The following is a 17410-nucleotide window of genomic DNA, read 5'->3' as shown; positions in this document are numbered from 1 at the left end:
TCCGACACTTTCCTCCCACCGAGCCCTGCCCGCGGCAGGAGCCAGAACCATCGGCGGAAAAAGGCTGGACACGCAGCAGACCTCACCCCAACCCGCAACAACGCCCTCCTCCCGCCCGCACCCACAGCGCCTGCGCGATCAATACGCTCGGCGCGCCCATGCCCTGCCTCCCTCTCTCCCTTCCCCTCGCTGCCGCCTTGGAGAGGCTCGGCGCTCGGCTGGCTGCCCCTTGCCGCCGGCGCCGGGCGGGGTGTCTTTTCTCTCACTCCAAGATGGCGGCTGCGGGTTGCGGCGGCGAGGCGGGAAGCGGCAGCGCGGAGTGAGGTGGCGGTGCCTCTGCACCCCGGCGCTGCGGCCGCCGCTCGGCGCCGGCGGGCTGGCAGCTCCCGCCTGCGCTCGGCGCCACCGCCGCGGGGGCACGCTCGGCCTGCTCCAGGGGCAGACCTGCGGGCTGGAGTGAGGCCGGAGCCCGCTCGGGTGAGAGGGCACGCGGGCGGGAGCGGGGGGCGGCTGAGGCCGGTTCAAACGGAGGCGGCGGGAAAGGTGCGAGCCGCAGCCGTTGGGGCGGGGGGGGAGGGCAGGGCAGGGGTGTTGGTGCGCATGCGCAGCCGGGCTCCGCACACAGGCTGTCAGCGAGGGGCGCGCGTCCGGGTCTGCGGCTGCCCCACAGGCGGAGGGCGGCGGGCTTGGCGGGGCTGTGCTGCCCGCCGCCGCTCTGTGCCGGGGCACTGCCTGGCTGCGGGCGCCGTGTTTGTGGAAAGACAGACGCAGATGTCTGCCGCTTACACGCACCCCGAAAGTCCCAGCGTGGTCTCCGCGCCATCACGGCTCCCGCAGGGAACAGGGGACGTGTGCGGCAGGTTGGGCAAGGAAAGATGGGAGCCTGCTGCCAGCCTTTCTGCTTCCATGTACCGTCGTCTGTCGCCAGTGAGTTGTGCAACCTCACTTGGAGGAATGAAACGTGAGAGTGCCACTGGGTTTGCAGAAGAGCAAGGTGTGATCCTCATCCTGCAGAAGCGTGTATTAGCAACCTAGAGACTTGGAGAGACCTGCCCCACTGAGCTTGTGTGATATCTTCTGTAACCTAAGAATTTAAAGCATTGGAATCTAATCAGAATTTGTAGAAGACAAGTTACAAATATGCTTTATATTTGTAGGATTAGCTGTCTAGGTTGTAAGCCCCTTTGGGCAAGAATGTTATTTACCAGCCTTTCTACCTGCCAGACAACTTAGCTAAGTTTTAAAAAACAGTAAAAGGTATGCATGTAGCTATAAACAAATCTTAGTTTCTTAGTGTCATCCTCTCATGAATGACCATCTTCTGTTTTTGCTGAGCAGCATCTACATTAAGCCTTAGTCCTTTTGAGCTCAAGGCTTTATTATCATGTGTGTTCCCACTGAAGTCTGTACGACAACAGAGAAGTAGACATCTTGAAATGTTTGCACGATCCAGTCCAAGACTGTGAGCCCATCAAGTGGCAAGACCCTTTTTTTTTTTTTAACTGTGAAGCACAGTGCTGTTGTGTGTACACATAAGTTCTGCTTACAAATTGCTATGCTTGCTAGCAACAATTTATAGTGGTTAGAATACTGATTTTAAAAATCCTGTGGTTGATGGTTTCCCAAAATATTGGAGAACAGAAAAATTAACTTGCACCTTTATGAATTTTTAAAAAATATCTCCTGTGTGCCTGTAAGCTTGAATTACTTGGCGCTTTGTTCTTTCACCTGAGAAACCACAATATGTTGAATACACTGTATATTTTTTAGCATCAGCCAGTTATTCATAAAATTTGTGTATGTGCAGGAATACATACACTTTTTGTAAGAGAAGTTCCCTGCGCTTAAGGTATTCAAATGTAACTAATATGCTAAGATTACTGTATCAGCTAGTCAGAACTAGCTGCATGGTCTCTGTGATTTAACACTTGCAGATGTGCATACACACGTACACACACACACTTTCAAGTGCTAATTGGATTATCATAAGGTCAGTCTTTTCAAGTTAAGCTGGTCACTGACTGAAGAACTCTGAGAGAACTAGAGTGCAACTATTCCATAATGGCATTGTGCTTCTATATACCAGCAACTGTAGAATAGAATGACTCAATTAGAAGAGACCTGGAATGTGGTGAGCGGGCAGGGACTAAGGGTGCAGCAGAAGTCCCAGAAAAAAGGAATACTTTCCTCTGCTCCCTCTCCCAAGCTGACATTCAGAATGGCTGCAGTGGTAGTGTCTGGAAACGCACCAGAAAGATGAATATCTTCACTCCAAAATCTTCAATTATTTAGTTCAAAAGATCTGAAATAATTCTTTTATGGTACAATGATTCCTGCTTGGTTCTTCCTTTCTTTCACTTCATCTGAGATTCAAGGGTTCGGAATTTCTCTTTAAACATCCCACTCTTTGCTACAGTGGCTCCTGACAAAAAGGATCTTGACACAACTTCTGTTTCAATTTTTGTGTGTCATTTAAAAATCAAATGTAGCTATTTTCTCACGCTCTTTATGCTTTTGAAAATAAATTCATTCAACGATGTGGAGATTTTACAAAAAAGAGGTTGTGTTGTTTGTTACCTCTTTAAAAATAAGAGAAAAACAGCTTCCCATTATATTCAGTTAATTTAACAAAATTTTTTGTCAGGCCCGAAATATGAGCATGAACAGATCAGGAGATAGATTCCCTTCCTTTCCCATTATCTTCCAGAGAATCTTCATTTGGTTCATAGGAAGTTTCCCATATTCCATTATGATTTTTCTTTCTGGGAGGGTTATTTTCATTCTCTGTTTCTCAGACCTTTTCCTGTAGACGGGAACGGGGGAAGGAGCCCAGACGTGGCAACACATTCTCAGGCTCCTGCAGGACCACCATGGCTTATGATGACTCCAGGAAGAAAGAAGGTATGACTGCTTCGTAATTTCAGAGAGAGCTGCCAAAAAACGGTACCCTCTGCAGCCCTTTGTAGGCCATGGAGTCAGAGAGTGGGAGAGAAAGCTAGGCTTTTATGGAGCATTGAAGGGTATTACCTTAAATTTAATCTGGTCAAGTTTCTGCAGGATCCCAAGCCCTTGACTTCCAGAAGTAAAGAAGTATTGGGATTAGAACTTGAGAGAAATGGGTGGTATTGCTTAATGTGAAGATTCTGACTAGGTACTCTGCCACTGCAGCCTGTTTCTCCCTGTCAGCTCAATGGAACAGGAGACCAGAGATAGAGATTTAGTCATAGCAACATTTCTAGAGCCAGTTGTCTTTAGGAAGAAATATACAAGCTTTAGAAATGAAATCTTGGGTACTTCTGTGGTAGCATTAGAGCACTGAGCCCTATTCCTGTGGTTAGGGAGTACAGCACATTATTTTTTAGGCCCCGGGACTTGTTGGGTTTTATGCATCACTCTGCGCCGATTTTTGCTGCTGTCATATTTTACGCATAAACCATATGTCTGTTGTTCCTTAATGGGGTATTTCATTTCTTCCATTTTTCCCCATTTCACATAAATCTTAGAGTTCCTAGAGGGTGACCGAAGTGTTGATGACGTGGGGCTGGCAGCTGGCAGGACACAGCGAGAGAAAAAACACTCTTACGAGGATCTACTGCAAGAGGAGGAGGAGATAGCAGCTCAGGTCAGGAAGCTCTCAGAGAAAAGGTTGAAAGTGTAAGGATGTGTATAAAGTTACTGATGGGATTGGATGAGATGGGATGGGAGGGTTCGTTGGTTTTGTCTATGTAGAAATTCCTGTAGAAGATAGCAAGAGCAGCTAATTAAGTGTCTTGTGTTGTTCAGTAGCTTTTCTGGGGAGAAGGAGGGGGCCAATCCCAGATACAACTGATTCTGATTTTTCTGGCCTTAGAAAATAGGGTAGTGGGGTCTTATCCTAGCCTTAGTGCAGAACCTTGCAAGTCATGAGATAGCATGAATGACTTTACACACAAAAATAAGATTTTTAGAATTTACAATTGTATAAAGAGCCAGCAAAGGATGAATAAAATATTAACTGATGCACTGTTGTCTTCCTGATTCTGCAGACAGCCTGAAACGATAGCTCTTGAGAGGTATGAACTTGCCCTATTCATCTCCTTGGGGCCTTAACACTGAAATCATGTAGCGACAACTTAAGTTTCTTCAAAACTTTCCTCTTTGAGCTAAAATTTCTGCTGTCAGCTCAAAGGTGACTATCTTGTGATTGTTTTTTTAATTTTTTAAATGTGAGAAAAAAAGTTCTAGTTTAAATGAAAATCATCTTCTTCTACTGTGCAGATGGAATTCTGCAGAGGAGCTTCATTTTCAGACTGTAAATTGGTCAAGCAACAAATTGTAATTGGGTGACATGAGATGTGGAGGTCAATTTTCCGGCCCATCATTTTCCGGCCCATCCCTCTGCCTCCTTTCACTTCTTTTCTCTTCTTCAGCATATTAAATATGAACTACTCACCTTCATTTTCAAGGCTCAACAGCCTATGCATGCTCAGTTATTTCTTAGCCATAGTAATATGTAGACTTTTGTCTTTGGTCAACTCATCAGCTGATCTTCAAATGCTGGCTTCCATTGCCCATTTCTTAACACTTTCAAATGTGCTCTTCCACGTTTTCTTCTGTATTGCTCCTTCCATTTGGGAAGAGCTCCCTGTAGAGATGTCTTCTTTCAGTTTCCTTCTTATACTCCTGTTTTGCTACAATGTCTACAGAAAACTTGATGCCAGTGAGGTGGCTGATGTGCTGAAACCAGTGCTGACTAATACTGTTTTTTGTACTTTCCTGGCTATCCGTATGTTGCTTGTTGTCTCTTGCCTTATACCTACCCTTGGGGCTCCTGGGGACAAAGAATGTTTCCTCTGTTTGCATAGCATCTAGAATGAGGATCCTGGTCCATGACTAGGGTTCCTTGGTATTACAGTAGAACCAATAACTGATAACTCTTACGAATTATTTTCTATGTCAGTAGTCCATGTGAATCTCTTATAATTTGCATCATGTTTGTTCAGCAACTTCTCTGCTCTTATTCTAGGACAGCAAGCTTGTCTTTCTGGGGACAGAACCTCACAAAAAGAAGCGAAAGCACTCCTCCGATGAGTTCAGCTACAGAGGTAAGATGGTGGTCAGGCAGGGGAAGGGGCTAACTGGTCATGACTTTGAGGAAAGGGAACTCATCAACCGATGTCATCAAGTTTTGTGGTCAGCACTTTCAGGACAGAAAGTACACCAATCTGTCGTAGGACAACTAAACAGAAACCTGATAGGAATACTGTACCAGACAGCAAAAGATAAGGACTGATATTTCAGATTTTAGCTTAAAAAGTTGCATTGTTGAGGATATATAGCTTCCATCCCTCTTTTCATTATCAAGTTGCAGTTTTCTAGTGGAAGCCTTTTTGGCTTTTGTATTTCTTTCTTTCCCTGTTGTATTACAAGCTATGATTTCACTTGCAGATGGTATTTATTTCTCTGAATTCGTAGAAATGCAGTATGTCAAGGCGTAAGAGAAACACTTTAGGGTTCAGTTTAAATACAAAGACATTATTCTCATAGTTAATAAATTGGCCAGAAAATGACAATTCAGTTCATAATGGCTTAAAAGGTTTAAGATTTATTTTTGTCCTAATGCAAAAAGAAATTGGAGTTGGAAGAATTTGGAATATTTTTACAAATTTAATTTTTATCAAAAATCTGTTTTCAGAATGAAAAAGCTCGTGTTTTCAATTCATTAGTCTCTCCTTGACTAAAAGTAACAAGAAAACCTTGCACTTGAGATGTAATATTTCAGATTCAAAAAGATATCAAAATACGCTATTTCATGACAAAAAATTGAGTCAGACAAAACATCAGGAACTTGCTTAGTCTATCTTTCTTCCTTAAATTGTTTGAATTGTATCAGCAAGAATGCACTGAGATGGTAACAAGTTTCAGAGTCCATATCCTTAAGCCAGGATGCAGATCAGTTAGCTGTAATCATAACTATTGCAGTATTTCGACTTCACTTCTTAAGCTAGTGTAATGCTGTCTTTAAGGGAATCATCTTGATGTACATTTCTGTTGATCTTTTTCAGATCTTTCGCCTTTGGATCTACCATCAAAGAAGAAGAAAAAAGCAGTTTCCAGTCCACCCTCTGCTGATACAACCATGGATCTACTCAAAGCTATCACCTCACCTTTGGCCACTAGCTCAAAGTCTTCGAAGAAAACCTCTGAAAAATCATCATCTCATTCTTCCTCTGGGCATTCTGAAAGCAAAAAGGAGCACCACAAGAAGAAGTTGAGCGGAAGCAGTGGGGAGCACTCACTTGACGATGGCAGCTACCACAAATCTAAAAAAATGAAACCTCTCTATGTGAACACAGAGACACTTACTCTCCGTGAACCTGATGGCTTAAAGATGAAGCTCATCCTTTCACCTAAGGAGAAGGGAAGCAGTGCAGCAGACGATGAGTCTTTCCCCTACTCTTCACCACCAGCAACTGCAAAGAAATCTTCAAAGAAATCAGCTCGAGATGACCAAGGCTCATTCCTTCTGGGTCATGAACTGCAGAGCTTCCTGAAGTCAGCCCGGAAGAAGCACAAGCCACCTCCAGACCCACATCCGCCTTCCGAGGGGATTGGTGCTGACACCTCCCTTTTCTCAGAGGGCCATGGGAGTGAATACGATGTTTCAGGTTTGGAAGCACCGCCAGATTCTGGTTCATCTTCTGGTGGGGAGTTGGAGGCTGGAGAGCTAGTGATAGATGATTCCTACCGGGAAATCAAGAAGAAGAAGAAGTCAAAAAAAAGTAAGAAAAAAAAAGACAAGGAGAAACATAGAGAAAAGAAGCACTCTAAATCTAAAAGGAGTTCTGGACACCCTGTGGCAGTAGCAGAAGCAACAGTGTCACCACCACCTCCTGCCAGTACTCCCTATGTTCTTCCTCCACCTCCTCCTGTTTTTCACTCAGATGGACAGGGTGAGAAGAAGAGGAGAAAGGAAGAGAAGGAGAAAGAAAAAGCTGAGAAATGGGAGAAAGAGAAGGAAAAGGAGAAGGAAAAGGAGAAAGAGAAGGAAAAGGAGAAGGAAAAGGAGAAAGAGAAGGAAAAGGAGAAGGAGAAAGAGAAGGAAAAAGAAAAGGAAAAAGAAAAGGAGAAGGAGAAAGAGAAGGAGAAAGAAAAGGAGAAGGAAAAGGAGAAGGAAAGGGAAAGAGAAAAAGAAAAAGTAAGGAAAAATAGGAGGGAAGATAGAAATTGGGATACCCAGAGACTTTGAAGTTGGGTAATGATAAATTAGGCACTCAGTGTTGCAGAAGTCATCAAGGAATTCATTACCGTTATTTCAGAACCTAATTTTTCAAAGTGGTAGTTTGCAGAAAGCACAGTTTGGAGGGTGTATGACAGTCTGATGGTAGAAATGATACAATTTATTAGGCTAACTGCTGGAGCTGAAAATGTTAAACAGATTTTTAGGGCATGTGCACACAAAAGCTTGTCTGATTTCTTTCAGCAATAACAATTGGCCTAGTAAGAACTACTACCTCTTGCTACCTTGTTTTGTCTTCTGTTTAAAGATATTGCTAACTTTCACTATCGTGAAAATAATTTTATTGTGTCAAGTGCCCTATCCATTACAGCAGCATGTTATATTAAAACAGAAGGATAACTAATATCATCATTAATGGTTTTGTTGCAGTATGTTTGGCAAAAATGTTTCAGCTATTTTGATTTCTTTTTGTAACAAAAGTAATATAAATCATTATTCTTTGTGGTATACGACAGTCCTTAGCTGACAAAGGTCCTTCAAAAAGATTATACTTAATTTGCTTGGTACAGATTATGCCACAATTATGTCATTTTCTAAGGTAACTCATTGTAGCTATTGCCAGACAGGAGTTTGGGCAAGGCTAGCAGTGATCTAGTCCATCATGATAGTTTCTGTAAAAAGGGGATCAAGCCCTACTCCGAAGTGTGAAGATACTTTCCCATTTATTCCTATATTAAAATGAAGTTCTAATTCTGTAGACTACCACATTCCCAATTTTGTCCTGTACTTATAAAATCAGGTTTTCATGGTTAACTTCCAAAGGTGTGAGTAGGAAAAATTGTAGCTAGCGTATGAATGAGATTTCCAGACTACATAATTCTAGCTGTGTAAGTGTATAAATGTGGAAAAACAGCTTCTGAATGTCTATATAGACAAGAGTTGCTTTGTGTCAGGAAATGGGCAGAAGTAGCCCAAGTTTGTTCAACTCTTCAGTTTTCTCTGATCACAGCTTGGCAGCTGCTTAGGCCTCTGCTATCACTATACTTCTACTATCTACTTTCCTGTCACTGTGAAATGTTTTGTAGGCATGCAAGGAATGGAACAAAACATTAGAATGAGGACTGAAATCATTTGACAGATCTATGATAGGTACTGTGAATAGTGTAACAGATTTTTTTTAAGTTTTAAAACTGAGATATATTAACAGAGTTGTATGTTGATCCTGGATTTAGAATAACAAGTTGCGAGTTATGAATGAAATGCATTGATAGAGCTGTTGCAAGATAAGCCTTCTATTAAGACTGGATCTGGCCAGTTCCTGTGCTTTCATAACGACTAAATTCAGCCAGACCGTCTAAAACACTGCTTCTTTAGGTTCCTGATCTAAGCACAGTATCTTTCTTTAAGACTTCTATAAATGCCAATTTATTATTAATTCAAGTAGATACCATTGTAATTAAAAGTCTTTGTTTCCTCCTCTTCTGGCTAGCCAAAGAAGAAGAACATGTCTGCCTATCAAGTATTCTGTAAGGAGTATCGTACAACTATTGTGTCTGAACACCCTGGGATAGGTGAGAGAATAATCTGTCCTTGTCTTCTGTTAATTATACATCTGTCAGATTATTTATCAGGACATACCTTCTCTGCGTCATACCAAACTCTTAATTTTGATGGAATGTGAAGAATGCCAATTTTCTTTGAATAAGAGACAGTAAAGAGGATAGGAGTTGATTTCATGATTTGATTTCATTGTATTTTAACCAAGCTGTGAATCTGGATAAGAAATTTGCCAGCTCTCCCTTTCATTTACTTGAGACCTGTCTCTGCAGGTTCATTGCATCACTTTTCCATATATACATACGGTTTTATATTCCCTATATCAGCTTTTCTCATTTTAGTAATGAAACAACGCACCAGAAATAATTTCCTGGGCAGACAGGGTTTTCTTCATGTAGAACGGGTTGTTTCCTAAATGTGTATGCATGGGCCAATTATTGCACTGTCAACAATCACATAAATTTCATAAGTTCTCTCCTTGATTTTATTATTTCATGCATATTAAACATTTTTCTTCTCTTCTGCCAGATTTTGGAGAGCTGAGCAAAAAACTGGCAGAAGTATGGAAGCAGCTACCTGAGAAGGATAAACTGGTGAGGCTGTGTGAGATGTTTTTGTAAAATGATTTCTCTTAACTAGATGCTTAGGTCAGAACATGCTGGCAGCATTGCCACCATACCTAACAAAATGTTTCCTCTGTCCCTATAGTACAGAAAAATGGGTAACCTTGCCTTTATGGTTATAAAAGCATCTGTTTTATCCTCATGGCATTGCTCAACCAGTTGGCTACATAAAGTCATTCTATCTCCAGGTTCTGGCATCAGGTTACAGAATTACCTGATGTTACAAATTTCTCTTGTCATACTGTGATAACTGCAGGTCTGGAAACAGAAAGCTCAGTATCTGCAGCACAAACAGAATAAAGCAGAGGCCACCACTGTGAAGAGGAAGGCATCATCTTCAGATGGTGCACCAAAAGTGAAAGGTAATTTTTGCACCTGGTTTGCTCAAATCTTTTTTAGGATAGGAGAGATAGCGTTGGCTGTGAAATAAAGAACAGAGGTCCTTTCCTGCTTCCCGCTACTACCTGCTTACTCACAAGTCTTGGCATTTTTTTAATTTATATTTTACTCAAAAATAAAGAATGATGTCAGCCTGTTTCCAAAAAAAAAAAAAAAACCTTCCTTGTCTAATTCTAATTAGAAGAATAGGGATTTTTTTGCGCTCTAGGAATTGAAACAGAAAACAAGAAGGAGCAGCAGGGAACTTGTAGTGGGACTAGCGTGCTGCAAGAGAAAAAATGGTTATTTTGGCATTCCTGTTTACCAAATCTCCCCGACCTATGAAACTGCATTCAACTGGAGTAGATGTTTTGCACATGTAGAAGGGAAGTTTTGACTCCAAAGACTGCAGGGCCAGATCCACAGAACTATTGAAGCATCTACTGCTTTTGAGATTTGAACTTTACTATGTAAATAGACTTGTAAGTAAAAGAATGAGAGAAGACAATATGGAATTTTAATTAGTGTGTTTCCAGCTTCTCCAACAGGCGTGCTTTCTCCTCATAAGAAATCCCCCTCTAGCACTGTGGTGGTCCCTGCCTCACCAGCCAAAGTCCCTGAGACAGATCCTATTGATGTAGCTGCACACTTACAGTTGCTAGGTGAATCTCTGAGCCTCATTGGTCACAGACTGCAGGAAACAGAGGTGAGTCCAGAACCAGTAGTGTCTTGGTGATTTCATGTAATCCATACATAGGATTGCTTTCTTTTATTATAATTTTAATTTACTTAAAAGGTTAGCCAATATTTTTGTATTAGGAAGAGAAAGATGGAGTGTCCTGTTTCTTTGATGTATTGCTGTGAATTTTCAGTGAAATAAAAAGCCTTTTTTGTCAGTATACAGTAGATATCAAAGACAGGTTCCTGGCTTGCAACTCTAGGCCCTTGAAGGCAATTCTTAGCTCGACAAACTCTTCAATCTTTTCTTACTGTATGTTCACTTTGTATCTAGTATTCCCTTTCTGTCTTTGCCAGTCTCTGATCCAGTTTCTGTTACCCTCTCAAGCCTTCTGAGAAAACTATCAGAGAAAGTCTTTACCAAGACGGGGGTTTTTTTGCATATGCTGCTGCTCTCTGGCACTATACTGTTGGCAGTGCTTTGGGTAGGGGCTACTAATGTTTCAGCTTACCTGGTAACATAGAAGATGTGATATCCTAATGGTTTCCTACAGTTAGATAATAGTGGTTGCACACATACAGGCACACGCGCGCACACACACAGGCACACAGATGCGTGTGCGCGTGCATACACATGCACACACACACACGCACGCTTTCAGAACTTGGCCCAGCGTATAAGGAGAACACATATTTAGCTCAAATATTAAATATGAGTGAATTTAATGGCTCACATGATCATCTTATCCCACTTTGTATTTTGTTTTCAGTATGATTTCCTTAAGGTTATTCTTCAGAGAACTACTCTGGAGCAAAAATCTCCCCCTTCACAAAAGAGCATGCAAAAAATTCCCTTTCCTGGGAGTATGTCAGTCACTAAAGCATTTTTTACATCCATAGCATTTCTTTAGGCTTTGAAAATAAAACTATCAACAGAGATACTGCCTTTCAGGGCTTGTGTAGCTAACACAATAGATGGTAGGAAATGGCAAAAAGCTCCGTTACACAAATTGTGTAATTAAGTGGTTTATAAAACTAACAACTGTCTGACCTTGTTTTCTGGTTGTTCCCTACTTTTATCCTACTTATGCCTGTTGCCTATTGAACTCTTAAATTTTTTGAACCGGCAGTCTCTGTATGTGAAGTGCTTGGTATAGTTTTGTTACTCTGTAAATAATGAAAGTAAAGTAGATGACCACAAGCATGAGCCTGTGTTACTTGCATGAGAATCAATTCAGTTGTGAAAGAACTGTGATTTCTGCTACTTGTCCCTATCCATTTTTTTCTTTCTTCCAGGGAATGGTGGCTGTTTCAGGAAGTTTATCAGTACTTCTAGATTCTATCATCTGTGCTTTGGGCCCATTAGCATGTCTGACAACGCAACTACCTGAGTTGAATGGCTGCCCTAAGCAAGTTTTGGTGAGTTCCTTGTGGTTATTTCCCTTGAAGACCTGTTAATTTCAGTGGAGTTTCACCTGTTTTCTCATAAATCAGTCTTACGACGTGCTTATAATTCCAATGCTACAAAGATAAGAAAATTGTCTTGCTCATTCAGTTTTTAGAGGGATATTTCATAAAATTCTTTAAGATGTTACTGCTGTACAGTATTGTACAACATTTTTTTCCAGTAAAGACACAAAATTTAAAGCTTCAAGGTAAACTGATGTAACATTAGTTCTGTTGACTGCAACGCGTGTGGGTTCTGCTTTAGTGACTGAATTAATCCATCTGAACCAAATAAAACACATATCACTATTTTTGAAAATTGCATAAGAATTGAAAAGCCCCTTCCTGCTGCTCTGTAAGCACACATTATGGGTTTTTTTAGCAGTGTAAAAAACAACTCGTTATCTTAATTAGGATTCCTAATGTGATTGAGTTTACATGTGGCTCTAACCTTCTCCAAGGAAAGGAAATAGTCTCTATTTTAGGGAACTGGATAAGGGCTACAAGTTCTTTCCACCTTTTCTATTGATTTAGCAACAGCTTGTGGCATCAATGTAGCATGACGCGGACACAGAGTAACATGGCAACAGCATGAAAAGAACCAGGAGTCATACCTCCAACAGGAGCCATGAATAAAGCAGAAAACGGGGAGTGGGGAGGACGCAAAGCAAAAATGAAAAATATATAGTCTGCAAAAATACACTGAACAAGTTAGAGATTAAAGACAAATTTGACAGAATAACAAAATAGGATATGAATTGGCATGTTTTATGGGACAGCCCAAACATTGATTCATGCTGAGAAGGGATTATTAACAGCAAGAATGTTGACAGCTTAGGCTGTGAGCTCGCACAAAGTGGCTGTCTACACAAAAGCTGAGTCATCAGGGTGTTTCCATCCTAAGCTGTGGAAAAACATCTTATGTTTTTTTTTCCTTCTTGCTTGCCAAGTGTAATCAGAGCAATGACACCCCTTTTCCAAATGACTAATGGTGCATATCTTGGAAACGTGATCATTGTATTGTTATAAGGAGCCATAGAGCTTTTGATGCATTAAGGTACTTACCCTTCACTTCTGAAAACTGGTACTCAGACTTGATAATAAATTATTCTGATTTCTACCATCAGATACATAAAGATAGCAGTGTTTAAACCATGGATAAAGTTTTCAGTAGTTAGTGCTGCATGTAGTATGCAATTTATCTTTCCAGTCAGTAGGTAGCATTGCTGAATTCTAGAATCACAGCTGATACAGATCCAGCTCTTCTGTCTTCAGCAATAAAAAGGCAGCTATTAAGGCTTCCTTCAGCCATCTAGTCACAGGTCTGAGGTTGCGGATATACTGCATTTGAAGAACATACAGATAGTACTGCTAGGTCTTGTTTTCTGATATGCATGGGGAGGACTCTTACTTTCAGAATTGTAATATTTGCAGGGAAAACTGGAGAGCACTTGTTTTTCCCATCCGACACCCTATTAGTAGGTGTGTCTAAGGCTTTTTCTCTGTACTTTTACACTGCAGAGTTTCACAAATGATTTGTGTATGTAGAATCAGTTGTTTGGTTTTTTTATGTATATTCTACTACTTTGATCACTTTGCCCAAGTCCTTCATCACAAGTCTTCCCAGTGGTTGCTGTGATTTGGCTGATGTGGCTTGCTCAAAATTCAAAGATAGAGTATGGGGTTCATAAGGAGGAGGTCACCTGAGCGAAGTCTTATGCATTTTCTTTATTTACAGTTGCTTCCAAATACTGAGGCTACCTTTGTGTTTAATTTACTCATATTTCCAAGAATGCACAAATTAGCCTAGCAGTGGTGATAATGACTAGGCAGATTTGGTTAGCCTCATCATATGGTAACTTATAAGACAGTGAAGATGCTTAGTACCCTCTTCATCTGTATCATTTCTCAAGGATTTTGAGTCATTATCTAATGTTAAACAATACTGAATTTCTTTTCCCAGTCAAACACACTAGACAACATTGCCTACATCATGCCTGGACTTTGACAGGAAGAGATCCTGGGATGTGCTCAACCTCTGCATAACTGACTTGTGTGCATATGCACTATGCCGGCACTCTCTAAGGTCTCCATGTGTAGGGTTTTAACATTTTATATCTGTATAGTATATACATAGGATTGTAATTATTTGACTTCTATTAATTTTATGAAAAGTTGTGCAGTTAAGCTGAAAGAACCCTTATCTGTTGGTGAATGAAGTGTACTCCAGTCTGAAAGCATTTTTATGAAGAATTCAGAAAGCTTTTGAGATATTAGCCTTAAATTCAGATCTGTTAGTGGGGGAAGCAGCCGGAGGATCAATTTCTAGATATATATATTAAAAAAAAAGTTACCATAAAAGTGGTCAATGGAATGGATTGCCCAGAGAGGGTGTGGATTCTCCACCCTTGATATTCAAAAATTGACTGAGCAACCTGCTGTAGTTGGACTTTATTTAAGCAGAGGTGGACAAGACGACCTCCTGATATACCTTGCAACTTAAGATTGGAAGGTTAATTATTCCATGTGCAGTTAGAGATGCTAATTTATTTTGGACCAAGGAGTAGAACTGAACTCTTCACCAGCCCTGTTTCTAACTGTTTTTCAGTTTAAAATCTACTGCTTGAGGGAAAAGCTGGATAGCTGATAAAAGATACAGAGGTCTTCACCTCTCGGTCACAACTTCCAAGCTTCCCTCTTCAGTGACTGATGACTGAAAGTTGTCAGCGTCAGCTGGCTGGTCTGGTAGCTTACATTTGGTTTAAAGTTGAAGATGGCAACAAATTTGTTCTTTTCTTGTGGACTTGCATCCAAATTGCCATTAGCACGAGATATCAAGAGACTGCATTGGCTTGTGAGAATGAACCTCCTGCTGATTTTTCCAGGGCATGGTCAGCCCACTTTGATGGAGAGGAGAGTGGTAGCAGATGGGAGAAACCTGGATTGCCTCTGCTCATCTTGCACATGTTTTGTGAACAGAGGACTTGAGCTTTTGAGATTGCTGATCCCATGCCTTTCACCAGCAGTATTGAAAGAGCCATGGTGCTGCTGTGAGGCAGTGACTAATGACCAGTTTGAAGCAGTAATGACTGAACAAGGTACATGTCAGTTGATTGGACTGATTCCCCTTCCTTCCAGCCACATACTTGGTATTTTGGTTTTCTGCTCCTCTAGAAGAGATGCAGGAGAGCACTTGATTCTCATATAGGCTTTTGTGTGTCTGTGTGTATGTGGTGTTCATATCATGTGTATTTAACTTTTACCAATATCTGTAACAGATTTTAATTTATCCTGTATATTTCTCTGTGTGTGTGTGTGTGTGTGTGTGTATATATATATATATATATATAATTTAAAAGCAAAAATCCCTCCCTCCACCAACAATGTGTGGAAAATATGAATCAGGTGTGCCTCAGCCACTTCCTGCAGGCATCAGCTCTATGCGCAGTAGCCGACATTGGCTCTGTATGGGGAAACAAGAACAAGATTTTAAGTGTTTGTAAAAAACAGACTATCTTATGAAGCTGGGTAGAAGCTGGAGCATAAGGCTTTTTAATTTGACCCCAGCATCTCCAGCCCTTATAGCACAAAAGTTTTAAAATGATAGAGGAGCACTTTTGGACTACTTCCAATTTGAAGTGTACTTTCTCTTTTTCAGGGCAGTTGAAAGCTGTCCCTCATTATGGCTGAGTCCCAAATCATATTTAAATTAAATCCTCAGGTGTGCAGGAGGGTTTTTCTCCTCATTCGTCTTTACCATGTATTCCCCAACTGTGCCAGTGCACGGCAGTCTGTTACAGAGCTTTTCTCAGTTCAATGTTATGTTTTCTCAGTAAGTTAGTGGATGAAGCAGAAGATTCTTATATAAGTTCTTATCATGTAAGTTCTTATCTGAAGCCTCAGACCAGAGAATACATATGTTGACAATATATGACTAATCCCAGAGATCTTGAAATTGGGAAGAGGCCTGAGAGGGACGCAGACTAATTCAGTTTGTGATTCTGGACCCTTACTAAAGCATCTGCTGTTGGGACTGGCACAAAATAACTGGCTCTTTCCAGCCCTTTACAACGGACAGCATTGTGGTAAAGGGGTAGATCTCTAAGGAACAGAAGGGCATCAGCTCTAACTTTGTCATCTGTACAATGGAAAACTCTTGAAGAGTTTAAAAACACACACAACCCTAGTGTATTGTATTTTTATTTAAAATTTGTACACTTTGTATAATCTGTATCTTGTGGTATTTGGTACTAGAGGGAAAACTTTGGTGAGACTTAGCAGTTTTTATATTTTTGTTATTTCCTTGCTGTTTGATCCAGATTACATTACAATTATATAAAGAAACTTTTTTGTACTGTACTTACAATATAATTTTTTTAACATTTGCAGTGTTGTCATTCATTTCTAGCGTTTACTGTGTTTTCTTGTAACAGTTGTTACTACTAGTATTTAGTGTTTCTCAGCGAAACACCTTTAATTTTAAATTCCTTAATCTCAGTTGTTTTCAGAGCAAGCTATTCTAATAGCACAGTTCACCTGAAATAACACTCAGAGAACACTGACAATTTGGAGACCTTCCTGAAGGGAAAGATACCATTTAGTATTGCAGATACTAGAGCATTGGGGCATTTTTCTTCCCTGCTCTCTCATTTCAGTTCTTGTTTGTGGCGTTAAGGTGAAACAGTACAGGGGACACAAGATCAAGGTAGTGAAAGGAACTACAGGCATGGCAAAGTTAGATCACAGTTTGTGCTAGTTCTTAACAATTCCCCATTTCCAGGGTCTGAAAGATGCATTGGCCAATTACACCCTCAGCTGGTACGATGTCCAAAGACCCGAGGCTGTTGCACATGTGATACTTTACTAGCCAACTTGTATTCCTTGTAAGAGTGTGTTTCAGCAGAAGTTTATGGAAAAATAAAAAGCCTATAACCACATGCTTTCACACATTTCAACACAGCTCTAATGCTTATTCTGTATAGGTGCGGAAGTGGGTTTGAGGAAACTCTTCTAGTGTTTCAGTAAGAAATCAGTAGCAACCAGATACATCAGTAGCAACATCTCCCAGACTTGGTGCCACACTGTAAAGAGCTGTGCTGCTAAAGGCTGGATAATACCCGATGTGGTAGGGAAGATGCATGCAGGGAAATTAAACTTGTCAGTAGCTGGGCTCTTCAAAGCTGGTGCCGCAAACACCTGCCTCGTCTGCTGAAAGAGCATTCAAAGCCTCCCTGCAGGGAAAACGTGCGGCGGGCCTCAGTCCCACTAGTGCACAACAGCCAACACCAGCTGCTCACAGCAGTCGGGCTGGAAAAGCCCGATACCAGGAGGGACGCACGGCTCGCTATGGCCGCTCGCGAAAGCAGCGGTTGAGGCCGTCCCTCCTCGGAGAGCGGCCCCGTTCCCGGGCCCCTCCGCGTGGAGGACGGCCGGGGCCGGAGCGCTCCGGTAACTCCGTCCCCCGCGGGCTACCGGCCGCCCCGCCCCCACCGGCGGGGCGGTGGCCGTT

At 41.4% G+C, this 17410-nt stretch overlaps 1 protein-coding gene across 5 annotated transcripts; it reads left to right on the top strand.

Moving 5' to 3' along the window:
* The first annotated feature begins 202 nt into the window (after positions 1-202).
* Positions 203-16286, top strand: HMGXB4 (HMG-box containing 4). 5 transcript variants are annotated; one of them, XM_064513198.1, is made up of 11 exons: positions 203-477; positions 2796-2901; positions 3504-3622; positions 5006-5084; positions 6045-7177; positions 8709-8790; positions 9305-9369; positions 9656-9761; positions 10314-10483; positions 11752-11874; positions 13865-16286. In XM_064513198.1, exons 2-11 carry the CDS (start codon positions 2871-2873, stop codon positions 13907-13909), a joined length of 1953 nt encoding a protein of 650 aa, XP_064369268.1. In that variant the 5' UTR covers positions 203-477; positions 2796-2870; the 3' UTR covers positions 13910-16286. The 5 variants fall into 5 exon arrangements, with proteins under 5 accessions (XP_064369268.1, XP_064369278.1, XP_064369285.1 ...); XM_064513188.1 differs by lacking the exon at positions 13865-16286 and adding an exon at positions 12436-13854 and having other exon boundaries at positions 348-477; XM_064513215.1 differs by lacking the exon at positions 2796-2901 and having other exon boundaries at positions 324-477.
* Positions 16287-17410: the final 1124 nt, after the last annotated feature.

This window comes from Dromaius novaehollandiae, chromosome 1, assembly GCF_036370855.1.
Source record: "Dromaius novaehollandiae isolate bDroNov1 chromosome 1, bDroNov1.hap1, whole genome shotgun sequence".
Classification (NCBI taxonomy): Eukaryota; Metazoa; Chordata; class Aves; order Casuariiformes; family Dromaiidae; genus Dromaius; species Dromaius novaehollandiae.
Note: the sequence above shows the minus strand (reverse complement) of the source record. Positions and strands in the feature narration are given on the sequence as shown.

Bases quoted from the DNA above. Each gene is read 5' to 3' on its own strand.
- HMGXB4 (XM_064513198.1), top strand. From the start codon at position 2,871: ATGGCTTATGATGACTCCAGGAAGAAAGAAG. The intron at 8,791-9,304 runs GTGAGAGAATAA...CTCTTCTGCCAG, and splicing joins GTCTGAACACCCTGGGATAG to ATTTTGGAGAGCTGAGCAAA. The intron at 9,762-10,313 runs GTAATTTTTGCA...GTGTGTTTCCAG, and splicing joins TGGTGCACCAAAAGTGAAAG to CTTCTCCAACAGGCGTGCTT.